This window comes from Setaria viridis, chromosome 1, assembly GCF_005286985.2.
Source record: "Setaria viridis chromosome 1, Setaria_viridis_v4.0, whole genome shotgun sequence".
NCBI classification, from domain to species: Eukaryota; Viridiplantae; Streptophyta; class Magnoliopsida; order Poales; family Poaceae; genus Setaria; species Setaria viridis.
This window is the reverse complement of record NC_048263.2, coordinates 7,037,703-7,052,748: the sequence shown is the minus strand read 5'-3', so window position 1 is coordinate 7,052,748 and position 15,046 is coordinate 7,037,703. Positions and strand designations below refer to the sequence as shown.

The 15,046-nt window shown below is 46.3% G+C and overlaps 1 protein-coding gene across 1 annotated transcript; it reads right to left on the bottom strand.

Annotated features, from left to right (window-relative positions):
* Nucleotides 1–513: 513 nt before the first annotated feature.
* On the bottom strand, nt 514–9,982 carry LOC117845669 (protein MAIN-LIKE 2). The gene is made up of 9 exons (XM_072291952.1): nt 9,690–9,982; nt 4,474–9,562; nt 4,267–4,348; nt 2,530–3,252; nt 2,312–2,440; nt 2,020–2,227; nt 1,637–1,934; nt 1,452–1,544; nt 514–1,357 (listed from the first exon to the last, which is right to left on the bottom strand). The coding sequence occupies exons 3-4, from the start codon at nt 4,345–4,347 to the stop codon at nt 2,650–2,652; spliced, it is 684 nt and encodes a 227-aa protein (XP_072148053.1). The 5' UTR covers nt 4,348; nt 4,474–9,562; nt 9,690–9,982; the 3' UTR covers nt 514–1,357; nt 1,452–1,544; nt 1,637–1,934; nt 2,020–2,227; nt 2,312–2,440; nt 2,530–2,649.
* Nucleotides 9,983–15,046: the final 5,064 nt, after the last annotated feature.

The window sequence follows — 15,046 nt, the reverse complement described above, 5'->3', positions numbered from 1 at the left end:
GCATCTTCACCACCTGTCGATACCTGGAAAATTTAATAGGTATGAAATCAAGAGAAATATTCAAAGAGAAAGAAATGAGCCAGAAGCAAAAGAAAGCCATGTGCAGCATCCTTTTTTGTTTAAAAACAGTGACTGCACTATTATCAGCATGGCAACCTAGTATCTTTTGTTTTGTCTTGGAATAAAGAAGCACATGCAAATTAAATACAAAAATCATCCCAAACAATTTAATCCTGGATGCAGTACCTTTGAAGGATGTGGTAACATTGCTGCACCTGAAGTCATCCTGTGACAAATTGAACATTGAAATGATATACTTAAATCTTTTAATTTTCCACAATTCACCAAAGCTATACGACAGCTTATGTTGTAAAACTACTTAATACTAGAAGTAATAAAGAAAAATAATACCTCTCAGAGTTCTTCACTCCTGACGTGTTGTTTTCTCTGTTCACCTTGCATATTGCTTGATCCTACAAGGGAAAAGAAGAGACAAGGAAGAAAGGTGACCCATTTTGAAATAAGCACATGCCACCACATTATAATTGTGCATGGATGCATCCAGGTCACATACAGGTGCACAAATCCAACTAAAATCCAACATAGCGTTTTACACACTTGACAATTCCACCAGTCTTTTACACACAGGTTCGAGAATTTCCAACAGTCTTTTACACACAGGCAGCACAACTTGCAACATAGTATTACAATCCAACACCTAGTGCAACACACTTCAAACATGCAAATTTCATTGATGTGGACGCCGCTGATCCGGAGGGCTGAAAGGATCCCTTGGGCGACGCTCCCTCCTTGGATGTGTGGGCAACACATTGGCACTACCAACGTCGGTGTGGTCATGAGAACGACGCCAGCGGGGCCTTTGGGCTGGAGCTGCAGGTCCCTACGAAAAATTGAAAGGAAATCATCAAGGTGTAAAACTCTTTGGGAATTGAACTTAGCAATTCAGAATAGAACTAGGAGAAACTGGTGAATCTGCCTGGCTGGACTCTCCCTGCGTCTGAGTCACAGGTGGAGCATCAAACATGTCGGACATCTCCAGATGCTCACCATAGGTAGAGTCATCATCCTCGGACTCGTTACCTTCAGACTCCTCACTTGCCTCAGGGGTCGCGGGTGCCTTACCTCGTGACCTGCTGCTAGGACCTGGAGCAGTGGATGCTGATGCAGTCCCTGAGGTGGTCAAGGAGGAAGTCCTAGAGATTCCACCTCTACCGTGGTGGATAGGAGTACGGCGTGATCTTGAACAAGTGCCCTGGCCATTGTTGCCGTGGTGCACATCTAGGGCCGACATGCAATTCATCTTCATGGCCATTCGCCTGCAGCTTCTTTGAACCCTCTACAACATGTAAGCAGCATAGAGTTACCATTATTATATTGAGAGGGTTACAAAGATATGACGGGGATCAATAGAAACTAGGCCGTGCTTGTACCTCTGCAAACTGACGAAGCACACCATCACCAGATCCGCTTGCATGCTCCATGACCACGCCCGCCTCGTTGGCAAGCCTTGCAAGATGTTGTCACTGTACGTATAGTTTTGATTTCATGATTTATCAATGTAATGGTATTGTGATTACATACCTTGACAAGGGAAATAGACAGAATGGAATCTTACCATGTAGTCATGCAGAGGTGCACGCTCAGGCTGTGTTCCTAAGTGTGTCATCGTGTCATACTCGTATATGTCATCGAAGGAGTCGGGCGATGGATTCTCAATGGGCTTAATGGTCTAAGATGACTTGATCCTAGCTCTGGTGGCTGCATAGTACCATCGAAGGTACTCCTTGTGTGGTCCTGCATGCCAATACGACCTATCATCGGGATCACATCTTGGCTTGTTATCCCACCGCTGCAGGTACTCAGCATGCTTGACCCTCCAGTCATTCTCCTTGTACCTCTTCTTGCGGTCGATCCTGCATTACAAATTTCGCAAGTTATTAGCCTAACATGTTTCATAGGTCTCTCGAAGAAGCAAAGTGGGTAATGGTTCTTGCATACTTGTGCAATGCCTGTGAAGTCGAGTACTCCATTGGAGGGCACTGTTGTGCCCTACCAAACTGCCGCATCACCCTATGCGGCAAGTACATCTCAATGACGTAGTACAAGATCAGTGGAGTCGTGAACCTCCACAACTGCTTATCTCTGTAGCACATAGGTGAAAATATGATCTGGCTCAGCTGCTCATGGGTGTATGGTTCCATTCAACCTTCAAAATTTGGTAAAAAACAACAGTTACTTTATAGGTGATTATATGCAATTGAGCTTACAAAGACTATGGTGACCAAATTACCTGGTTCTGCGTGACACAATCAAGCTCGTTTGTGTAGAACTTGTATCACCTTGGTGGAGGGCCGCGAACAAGCTCCACATGCTTCTACACATGTGCGAATGTGGGAAACGAATCCTGTCGTTGCCAAGGCTGAAAATTCAAAGGAATCCGATTGTTAGCAAGGTACAAAAGATGTGAGAACTAGAAAGTGGAAAGGGGAAGTCGTCGTAGTGTTATACCTCCACGCAAAGACGACAAGGTCGACCCACCGAGATTTACTTCCAAACCTAAATCTGTAGCAGATACGCACACCCTCCAAGATTTGCATCCCTTGCAGTGCGTCTGCAAGCATCACACAGCTACCTATACAGACAGGCGAGCACCGTTGAGCCCCAACTGTAGCCACGGATATTGTCCCGATTCTGACCCAAAATTGGAAGACCCATCCAAGACACGGTGTTCCCAACTACATCAGTTAGCAGGAAGGTGCTAACAAAGTGCCACAGCCAAACACAAGCATGCCTCTCCACAACCTTGTCAGTTACTCCTGGTGGGCACACACTAAACTGCTCCCTCAACCATGCGGAGCTCACCCCGGAGGTCTTCTTCGAGTTGTCTCCCTCCTCGGGCTCTGGAGGCCTGATCCCAATGTGCAGCTCTACCATATCACGCCAGTTCTCACTCTGAATGATCCCTGTCACTGGAAGCCCCTCTAGTGGAAGACCAAGGACCATGGCCACGTCCTGCATGGTCACGGTCATCTCGCTGCATGTGAGGTGGAAGGTGTGAGTCTTCGGACGCCAACGGTCGACCATGGCGGTCAACAAGGGTCCATCCATCGGACTGAGGCCCGCAGCAACCACCACAGCAATGTCTAGAAATCCAGTTCTCTGGAGGTACGGCACGTAGCGCTCATCCCACCTAAGTGGGGAGTGCACTTGTGGTCGTAGTGGCTTCAATTCCTGCAAAACAACCAAATAATTGGAAATAAGATTATTTCTTACCATACAAGGAAATGGAAATAAATGGAAAAAGGTTCTTTGCAAATAAATGGAAACAAATAGTATCATATCAAATGGTATATTATCATTCAACTACAAATAACAATAGGCAGTGATAAGATTTACGCAATCATGCAGACGGGTTCTAAACAAGCATCCATGGACCACACTGCAACCCACCACTGAACGAGTATCTTTGTGCAAACATGAGTCAGTTTTAAGGTATGTCAAAAAAGCATGAGTCCAGCATGAAGCATGTTCACGGCCATAGCATATTTCATGGAGAACAGAAAAAAAATTATGAATGTAAAAAATGTTGTAAAAAAATATGATTGGCCTATGTGATTCAGATATCATGTCAAGAGGGTTTGAAGTCATTTTTAAACAAAAGGTATTTAGAGGTTGGTGTCAGCTTTTAAAAAGGTCACTCTAGGTTTCAGAAATTATTGAACTACGTTCAAATTATTATTCGGCTTTAAGAATGCTGATGGCATATTTTCTAGATATGAGCACTGAGATAGAAGATACATGCAAGTGCCAAGTATATGTATGGTCAATGTTGCTATGGGCTAAAATATTGAGTTGCAGGTGGTTTCTAACATGTGTTGTAAGACTATATAAATACCCGACTTCCAGATGTTTTTGTTTGTAATCAATATGAAATCATGGTCCATTTATTAGACACATTCTTAGCTAGGGATTCAGTCTTATTTTTTAAATGAATGACTAGCAGTCTTATGTAAGAAAAAAAAAGAGGAACACTAGCAGTGGTTTGCGTTCTTATTGACTTTCCATACAAAATAAATTGAGCTGGTATAGGTTTGGATACACTATTACTATTATGTGCTATTTGGTATTATAAGTTACAAAAATCAAGCATACTCAAACATAAGTAAATAAAAAATTAGCAAACTTTATTTGAGGGTGAATCTACATAAAAATCGTACATAATCTCATTCATATAATATGTAGTACCTCGTGGAGGTCGGTGAGGAGGTGGCTGCGGTGCTGCATGTTGTACGCGGCCTCAAGGAGCGGGTAGACTGGGTCTGCCATCCTAAAACAGAATAAACAATATTCGTTAGTAAAAAGTTCTTTGCATAATAAGTAGAGGAACAATGAAAATTTACTATCAATAAATGTTATAATGATAACCATGCAAAATACGACCTCCGCGACTACCTTCAGGTTGGAAGAACGCTTGCTTCTATTTTTCGTCTTTTGCCCTTGGTTTTCTTCTTGCGGCATGTACAATTCTTAATGAACTTGTGGCACTTGGAGCAACGATTTTCCGACGTATCCATATCAAAATCTCCAATCCCATAATCTGCTGAAAGCCTCCCTTGCGACTCGTCCATGTCGCCTCTCAAACGCTTCTTCTACCTCCTACCTATGTTGTTTCTCTTCAAATTGGAGTTTGGGACATACTCTAGCCCTTCATATGGCGGCCATTGTGACGGATCAAGGTAAGGTTCAAAGCTTGATTCCCAAATTTTAATGGTGTGCTCCCTAGAGTACAAGGGTGACATGTACATGGGGCTTTCATGATTAAGACCTCTTGCCTTGCAAGCTGTAATGAAGTGTGAACATGTAAGGTGCAACAATTGAGGAACGTTGCAGGTGCACGAAACTTCGTTGAGATCCACTCTATAGTGTCGGCCTCCATGGCTCTCACTGCCAATGTTAGGTTCTGGTAATTGGTTAACGGACCTAAGCTCAGCCTTTGATATATGTTCATATGAAACCTTACCATTCCTATGACCATTCAACATATCACGTGCCTTTTACCATCTGTCCACAAAATACGCGTTGCATTTGTCGAACGAGTATTCAATAATTCCCAATACGGGTCTACTTCGGATGCCTTTGAAAATAGCGTTTAGGGATTCTGAGTACTTTGTGGTCATAATACCCCAAACGCATCCCTCCCTCATCGAAAGACTGCGCCCATTTGTCCTTATCCTCCATTTCAACCTTCAACCATTCTTTTGCGTCATCGTTCAAGTTCTTCACTAGATCTTCTAACTTCTCATAAAATTCTTTCTCCGTATGTACCATGCATAAAGTCTTCAACTTTCCAATCACCTCCTTATTCTTTTGCCAACACCACATGTTGACGACAAAGTGCCTCGTGCACCACCTATGCACAAGCGGTGGAAATTCTTCATGTGGTTGTTCGCACAATTTAGAAGGCCATGGTGCCTATCTGAGATCATACATACTTGCTGTAACAGTGCATGTACATGTCGCCGAACCAGTTTCATGAACCATGACCAACTGTCATTATTCTCACTCTTGGCCAAGGCAAAAGCTAGAGGGACAAACTGCTGTTCTGAATCTACTGCAACTGCCATCATTAGTGTACCCTTATACTTCTCGGTCAAAAATGTACCGTCAACAAGTATCACAGGACGACAATGTTGAAAAGACACACGACATTGTGGGAAACACCAAAATATCCTTTGGAGCACATGTTTCAAAACACCATTGTCAGGCTGCATTATGCCGATTGAGTGAGTGAACCATTTAACCTTGGGATTGTAGTAGGCCATAGCTATGAGTACCCTAGGAACCATGCCATGGGACTCTCCCCAAAGCAGGGCAATGGCGTGTTGTTTCGCCCACCATGCCTTTGAATACTTGACAGTATCCAATAAAAGCGAATATGGACTCCACAAGAGATAGCATCGATGTCTCGCTGTCGACACGGACAATGCGTAGGATGCCCTGCCCAAGGTACTTTGCTGTGCACTGGGAGTGCACTCCCTTCGGCTGTGAAGAATGACAAGTATACGGTTGCACAACCTTTGAAATCCTCCATTGTCTGGTGCTTCTAATTATCCACGACCAGACATGCCACAGGCATCCTTGCTTGCACATGACATCATATCTTAGGTTCTTATTAGAGTGAACTACACTAAAAGACCTATGTAACCTCACTGCATAGTCAACCAAGAAAAACTTGAGCTTCTCAAGACTGTTGAACTTCATTCTCTTCTTAATCACGGGACTCTTACTAAAGGGTATCCCTTCGAAATTTACCATAGTAGATTCACATATGGCTTTGTGGACCATACTTATGTCCTTAGCATTTGGAACGAATGGCAGTTTGACATCACATTCTTTCAACAACCGCAACTTGTTATGGGTGTAAGAAAAATATTTGTCCATACGACCAAGTATACAAAAAATTTCAACTATCACCTCCAAACATACAACATTTGCATGCTCAACTACCATCTTATATTGCTTCCAATTTGACTCTAATGCCAAGTTCATAACAACATAATGAGGTCTAGCTTTCCCATAATCAAAACGGCCTCTCAATGTTATCTCATCCACTCTACATCCATACTTTCTCATTGCACGGTCAACTAAATCTTTAAAAGTTGGAGGAGCATCGAACAATTCCACTACCTCATTCATATTCTCAAACTCCCCATTCTCTTTCACAATCCCACCATCAAACATACGAACTAAACGATCCACCTACAAAATACAAATACTTTACCATACCAACTATAGCAAGTATATTACGAAGTAAACATATTGGACATTTTAATTAGACATATTGCATAAATAAACCTACCAATGCCATGTACACTACACAAATGCATCAATAACTACCTAAATCGAAGCATGCAACAATTTCTACACGTCAATATCATGGGCAAAGAGTCTAGTACGTATGAACTAAGCATCCACTAACACATAATAACATTGCATTTCATCAAATTTCAAATCAACAACCTAATCCTAGGTCACCTAAACATCCTCCGATCTACCAAATGGGATGGTAAAATAATAAAAAAGTTGGAGGATACCTTCCAAACCAAGCGACGAACGATTCCAACTACTTTCCCCAACCGAAATCGCCAGATTTGGGGGGGGGGATTTAGGGGTGGCGCCGGCCGGCGGTGAGAATTTGGGTTGGGCTCGGGTGTTTCTGGAGGAAGGAAGGGAGGAGGAAGAGAGGAGGTAGCGGGCTCAGGTGTTTTTATAAATATTTAAAAAAGGTTAAAAATAAAAAAAAGCCCGACGACGACGAGGAGGCGCCACGGCACCTGCTCCTCACCTCCCGCCGCTGCAAGAACCACCGCAGCGACCTCCTCCTCCTCGCCGCGCCACGATCCGACGGCTGCGCCCCCGCCGCCCTCCTCGCCATCCGGATGATCGCGCTCGCCTGGACCTCCGCGTCCGTGGCGGCGCCGCCGCGGCCGCCGGACACCGCCACCAGCTGCTGCTGCGATAACCGGTCGCCGCCGTCGTAGTAGGGCGCGCCGGATGTCGCTGCCTGCTTCTTGCTCTCCCTCGCGCGTGGAGGCGACGATGCATCATCAGAGCAGCCGCCGAGGCGAAGCTCTGTGTCGCAGCAGCGCTGCCTCTTGGACGCCGCCGTCGCCATCGTCGCCGTCGACTCCTCCGACGGATAAGTTCCTGGTAAAGAGAGCACCCCGTATCTGAAATCCTGAACAGATTCTGACGGGTAGGTTCAAAGCTGAATTGAATCTTCCTTGCTTTTATATATGGCGCAGGGAGCGATTGAAGTATTGGTAACGAATACCGATGCGTTTTTCAGGTGGCGCAGGCGCATCGTGCATGTCGCCGTCACGTTTGGCCGGCGACCGGCTAATCCTGGCGACTGATCGTCGTGGCGAAATTAAAGGGAGGCTTGCATTGCCATTGGGCTTGATGGGCTGCATCAGGTTATGGAATGCAGGCGTGAGGAAACGTAAAGAAGCGTTGCCCTTCCTGCTTGAAAAGCTGGCCGGTGGAGCCATACGTTTGTGTGTGCGGTCTGCCTACCATTTTTTTGCACGTGAGCTTTCAAAATAATTGCACGTGTGGGTGCGGTTATCCTTTTTTCGTTCGTTTTCAAATTTGGGGTGCTAACCTTCGAGAGTGCATCTCAGTATCTCACACATGATCAATTAGGCTTAAGGACCTATACATGGAGATACCCAAGTTAATTACAACATGAATTTTGTACCAAAAAAAAATTAAACTTCTGTACTATTTTAGTTCTCAAATCCAATACATGCTACTTAGTATCTTAACCAAACATACTTAGTCCCTTAATCAAACATTTGCAAGGCACATTATTGGACCACCAGCAATCAAACATGCTCGTTGTCTTTGCGTAGCGTTTCCGGCATAGCGGTTGAGCACTGCTGGGAGTATATATTTGGAGCACGTGTTGTTAAATTATTTTTTTCTAAAAATTTTCTTGCGCTGAAAATCCTTCTTGTATCATAGAAGTATACTCCTGCACGTTTGGCAAAGTTGATTCTTGGCCACCTCCAATTATACATGCTCATTGCTCAAAGATCTGAATGATCACACGTTTTCGCTGAAGGGCCATCATGTCTAGAGCAGGCTCAAGCGTCTAGCTAATTCACCGCGTGCGCGCCGGTGGATCGTCGATGCCACGGCAGCGCAAATGCGCAATCCATGGCGGCGCTGGGGCCAGCCTAGAGCTCTAGGCGCGCCGCCGGGGTGCGGGTGGGGTGGGGGAGTTTCCTTTGCCTAGCAAAAACTCACGTGCGAAACTGCGAAACCGTGGGCCGCGCCCCCACGGGTTTCGGCGCCGGAGAACAAAGTTGCTGCGGTTGCGAGCCGCGACTACGCCCACGGCCGCAGCCTTTTGGCAGACCACGAGCTCCTGCTCCTGCGGTGGCAGGGGGTGGTCGGTTCGTTTCGGACGCGACACGGCGCGCGGTCGTGCCGGCCGTGCCGTCGTCAACGCACGGGGCGCGCGGCCGAGCTCGACGTACCCGATCGATAGGGGTTCGGGCTGCCGGCGCGGCGCCGGGCCCGCAGAGAACTTCGCATTCTCGTGCTCGCCGCCGGCCGGCGTGCTCGTGCCGGTGCTCCTGTGGCCAAGAAAATGCGGCGCGCGACTGGGGGCCGTGCCGTTTCTATAAGGTAGCCGCAAGTAAAGACGACGACACAGCTAACCAATACATTCTCCCGCGCGCGCCATCAAATGCGCCGACTACACACTTGGTACATCTGTACATGCACGGGACCACAGATGAAACGGAAGCAGCAGCACCTAGATTGGGCTGTCAGTCAAGCAGGAGGAGGAGGATGGCGAGGCGGCGGCACCGAGCTGCTGGCACCTCGGTTCCCGCCGCCGCAGGAACAACTCCAGCGACCTCCTCACTGACAGGCGCCGCACGTCCGCGCCGTCACCCGCCGCCCTCCACGCTGGCCCCTCCTCCAACGCCTCCGCCGCCGCTCTCCTCGCCATGCGCAGGATCGCCATCGCCTGCATCACACGTGCGCGTACAGTCTCGTCAGGCGTAAAACTGATCGATCTCTCGCGCTTAAAAATCAATGCAAACCAGACACGCAATCGGCGGCCACAGCGGTGTCGTGGCGTCCGCAGTACGAACCTGGAGCTCCGTGGACGCGAGCCCGCCGCCGCAAGCCGTGGCGGCGGGCGCCTTCTCTTCCTTGGCGCACGCCGGCGGCGCGGGACGGCGGCCGAGGCTCAGCTCGGTGTCGCAGTACCGCCGCAGCTCGGACGACGCCATGGACAACTAGCAACACAATTCTCCTATATCTTATCTGAATCGACAAACTGGGCGGGTTCAGAACAGCAGGAGACCGGACGCACCGGAGACCGATCGATGGAGCTCTCGTACGTACTCGTCGCCCCCAATATATAATGCCGGCGGCGGCGCCAGCGTGCGTGGGGGTGGGGCACCCGTGTTTTATTTTCTGTGTGCGCTTTTGGGGGGCGTGGACGGTTCCTCCGGTTCATTGCACGGTTGCCTTACGTGCGATAACATGTCATTGTCGCCGCCATCGATCGCCGGAGCGACCAGCTGGTGTATTGTTAACATGTAGGGCGTGATTCGTTGGATGGAGGGGTGGTACCGGCCAGCGGGAGGCCGGATGGCCTGATGCACTTAGGTTTGTTTGGTTGCACATTACTATTGTACTGAATGATCCAAGCTGTTGTTTGGTTGAATTGGATGCACCGTTTTCTCGTATGAGATTGCACAAGAGTTCTTGTTTAGTAGGATGAATGCGAGATGTTTAGAATACCCCAGGACCATTTTGGTGAGGTTACCACCAATGTTCATTAGCATGAGGAATTGACCAATTTTTTTTCATAATTTATTTCCAAAGGAAACTAATTACTACAAGCAACGCTATAATAATAAAAAAAGCTCCACCACAATGATGATACGAAGCCAACTATATGGGTTGACTGCCATTTGTGGACCTAAAGAAGGAACTTGGATATCTGCATCACCAGTGAACTCAAGAAAAGATGCAGTTGCCTCTTCTTTGGAAGTGAAACTCTTGTAGCAATAATTTGGATAACCAGTGACCTGTTGATGGCATGTGACCCAATTTGCATACACCTCAGGTTTCCTATCTCAATAGACAACAGACCAAGCCATTGTGCCTTATAATGAAAAGAAAATATGATTCAATTGCAAGGTGTAGTATGATCAAAGAAATTATGGTAGAATAAAGGTTTGCCTCAGATTTTTTTTTGTTTTTTGCATCATCCCTTGACCTTGAGCTTGGAGCATCAGTGACAACAATAAAGAATGTCCCAGAACAGCAACACCAGAACAATGAAAGAACAAACAGGCAACATCACTAGACAAGAACAACAACACCAGAACAAAGAATGTCCCAGTACCTCACAAGCTCAAGGTCATCAAATATTACCCAGCAACATTATTGAGCAAATAATTGAATCATCACAGGCATATGGTCTTACCTTCAATAACAGGTCATTGACAACCATCAAGACATAACAACCAGCCAAATAGGTAGACAAGAATATGAACAGCAACACCAGATGGAAGAATGTCCTAGTACCTCACAAGCTCAAGGTCATCAGATGTTACCTAGCAACATCAATGGGCAAAAAATGGAATCATCACAGGCATATGGCCTTACTTACAGTAACGTGTCATTGACAACCACCAAGAAAGAACAAACAACCAGAACAAAGACAAGATAGGTCCATCACAACCACAAGTTTAGGTGTTCATGTGTACACCTCATAGCTCCCTCCTCATCACCTCCTGAAGGTGACACCATGTGTCCTATGCTATACAAAAATATATGCAGCCTTGGACAAGCTTCAAATGGTATCTCTATCATCACCATTAGTGGTTAGTGCTAACCTTAAAAGTCAAACTATAGCATAGACAATTAACATGGCTACTAGCAAAAGCATAGATGCCAATTAGTAAGCATCTATGAGAAGTAGGCTTGGCTGAGGTAGGTCCTGAGCCACAGGATCCTATGGGCTTTTGTCATCTGAACAAAGCACAGCCCTTCTGCTTTGTTCTTGAGCAGATACACTAGGGCACACATTAGTGCCTCCTGTGAGTACCCAGGGCAGGCCATGACACAACCATATAGATCCTCATGGACCTCATTGTGATGAGGAACCTTGAGGGCATCTGCAACAGAGGCAACAACTACAGTCATACCAAGCATCAGTTGGTATTTTTCCTCACACGTACAACTTACTCCTTTGACCATCTCTTGCTTCCTTGTCTTTGTCATCACTACCCTTTGAGTTGTCCACCCTATTGGATGCTTCATTTGGTTTACTAGAATCAGCTTCATTCCCACCTAAGTCAATGGTCTCTGATCTAACATCTCCCTCAAGTTGGCCAAGGTCAGTTGGTACACCTAAGAGTTCATTGGAACCTATGGCAAACCTACCAGTAGCATGGATAGACTCAAAAATGACCTCCATCTGAACATAGTTCTCAATAGGGGTGTTCAAGAACTTGGCATCGGCAGGGTGATCCTAGTTGGATAAACATATGGTATAACAGTTAGACAAAGGGCAACAATTACACATAACAATTAGACATATATGGTTGTGGCCTAACCTTGGTATGGCCTATCGGATACTCCTCCTCAAGAACTATCATGTGATGCTCTTCATTCCAGAGAGCACCACTAAGATCCTTCAGGCTAACAATGCCAATCCACCTCTAGAGCTATTTGCGCAGGTGGTTGTAAATCTGGTTGGTGGTGACATTGACCTCAGCAAATTCAGAAACCATCCCAACAACTTGCCTAACATGAACCTCCTTGAAGCCTTTGTCAGTTTTCACCCCTTGCCCAACCAGATCATGAAACCTTCTAAGCATGAAGGCAGATTGAACACTGGTCTACTGCATTGGCCCCCCAGGCTGGGCTCCATTGGGTGGAGGGGCTGGTGGGTTGGCTTCCTCCCCAGCTGCCACCCCACCCTGAGCTCCAATTTCATTAACAACACCAACAAGATCCTCACCCATCTCAGCCATTTCCTAACCACAATTAGAGTACCAATCATATCCAGAACAACATTTAATGTTCATGATTGCAAATAAACATCAAAGCAAATGAAGGTTCATGATTGTAGATAAACATCACAACAAAGTGCCATTGGTCTCAGCAAATATTACAAATTCCATCAATGCTACTAAACAATACATAAACCCCACGTACTTCATTGCAACATTGGAATTAAACTCTAGAAGAACCCCTACTCTGCCACATTTGTGCAGCCTATGCTTCCCTCTGTTCTACCCAAGTTCCATTATCAGGACTATGCTCTGGCTCAGAGGGAGTATCGGTGGAGTTTGGAGTCCAAGCAGCTTCGGTGTGGACATGTTCATCCTAACCATGCCTAAGTATCCAGTTGTGCAGAATACAACAGGCAAGAACCAGGTTTACTTGAGTTTTGTAAGGGTGGAAAGGCTTGTTATCAAGGATCCTGAACCTATTCTTGAGAGCACCAAATGCCCTATCTATTGTCACTCTAACAGAAGAATTCCTTAGGTTAAACAACTCTCTTTGGTTTTGTGGTTTGTTGGAACCAAACTCCCTCAAGTGGTACCTTGTACCATGAAATGGCGGCAGGAACCCAGGCTTGGCTGCATATCCAACATCCACAAGATAGAATTTCCCTAGACAATGTAACAAATGGACATGATTTGTCAGTTTAGTGGGTACAATTTGTTTGGCATGTTGTGTATATGTGATGTATGGTACCTTGTGGGACTCTAAGGCCATCAGCCCTTTCAAGAACATTAGCCAAAATTAGAGCATCATGTGCAGATCCCTCCCAACCAAAAAGCACATATGTGAACCTGAGGTCAAAGTCCAATGCTGCCAGAACATTCTAAGTGATGGTGTGTTTGTTGCCTCTAAAGGCAGCTTGCGTCTTTAAAGGAACTCTAGCTAAGACATGTGTCCCATCAATTACTCCTATGCAGTCCTAAATCAAGTAAACAAATAACCATATGAAAAGGTTACTACCATATGGGTAAGGTCAGTTGATTACATTTATGAAAAGGCCACCAGCCTTGAAATATGGGTACCATCTCCTGCTGCCATGGATCCTAGGATGGACACTAGTGGATGGTGAACAATCAACTCATTCCTCAACTCACCAACTGTATACAAGACTTGGTGAAAGAACCTACTAATAGTCTCTGGTGACCTCCTAAATATCATGTTAATCACCCTGAACCTCTGGTTGTGACCAACAACACGCAAGAACATTGCAACTTGGTCTTCAACAGTGGCATGTATGTTGTCCATAACCAACTCTCTTGAACGAAACAAGTCACACAGTTGGGAAAAAGGTACCTTTCTCATCCTTAGTAGGTTAACACAATTGATATCATCGTATTCATAAATGAACATCAGATTCATAAATGAGTCTTAGGTTAGTTATTCTCTCTTGGTCCCTGTCTACCATGGGTCCATAGGTAATGGACCGAGCATCCTGAGCTCTCCTCCTAAACCACATGAAAAACCATGAAGCCATTGCAGTAACCACAGCAGCCGCCGCCCGGCGCCTAGCTTGAAAATCCATATCTACTAATACAATGCAATGTTCATTAGAATTGAGTACAAGCACTTGGGGTCATGTTGTTAAGCAAGCAAACATTTAGAACTACATGTTATCCAAGACGCGACTGCCACACCCGAGGGTCTCCTCCGGCGGCAAGGATTCATCATCGACCTAAGCACTTTGCTCAGTAATACGGGCGTGATTGGTTGCAAGGAGTGAGACATACATGAATTGATAAATCCAATCAACAAGTATGAATAAACATAGATCCACATCACAAAAATATAGATCCAGATGCACACGAACAAAAGCACCGCACAGATCTGAGAATATAAGAACCTAGGGTTCATTGACGCCAAACAAAAACAGATGAATCAACGCGGGAGAGGGGACGAACCAGCGTTAGAGGAGGGGGAGATGTACCGTCACAGCACCGGAGGATGAACAGTAGGCCGCCAGAGGGAGAAGGCGCACCAGGGAAATGGAGGGGAGTGAAGGTAGTGGCATGAGAACGGGGAGGTAACCCTAGCCTCCCACGCCTTTATCCCTAGGACGGTGCCATCTCCCGCGCTCGCCCGAAATCTTCCTGCCAGCATTGTCCCATCCCGGCTCGCGAGCGAATGTCGCCTCTGGGCGGACGGAGGGATGCAGGATGGAATAGGGAAAGTGAACGAGGGGGTGCGGCCGTTTCGTGCGGGGAGACGAACCGAACAAGCGAGAGTGCACGAGACAGTTCTGGACGGTCCAACGTACGCGCACCTCCCAACTACCGATCACGTCCGTTGTACACGTACATCCTGCAAGACTTTTTTTTATCGACATGCTTTTTTTTATCGACATGCGTGGAGGCACGCAGGTGTGCGCTTTTGGGGCGTGGGTGGCTGGCTCCACTTCGTTGACATGTTATTATCACCT

Excerpts from the sequence above, each read along its gene's own strand:
- LOC117845669 (XM_072291952.1), bottom strand. The coding sequence starts at position 4,347 with ATGGCAGACCCAGTCTACCCGCTCCTTGAGGCCGCGTACAACATGCAG. Across the intron at positions 3,253-4,266 it reads TCCTCACCGACCTCCACGAG|GAATTGAAGCCACTACGACC; the intron begins GTACTACATATT and ends GTTGTTTTGCAG.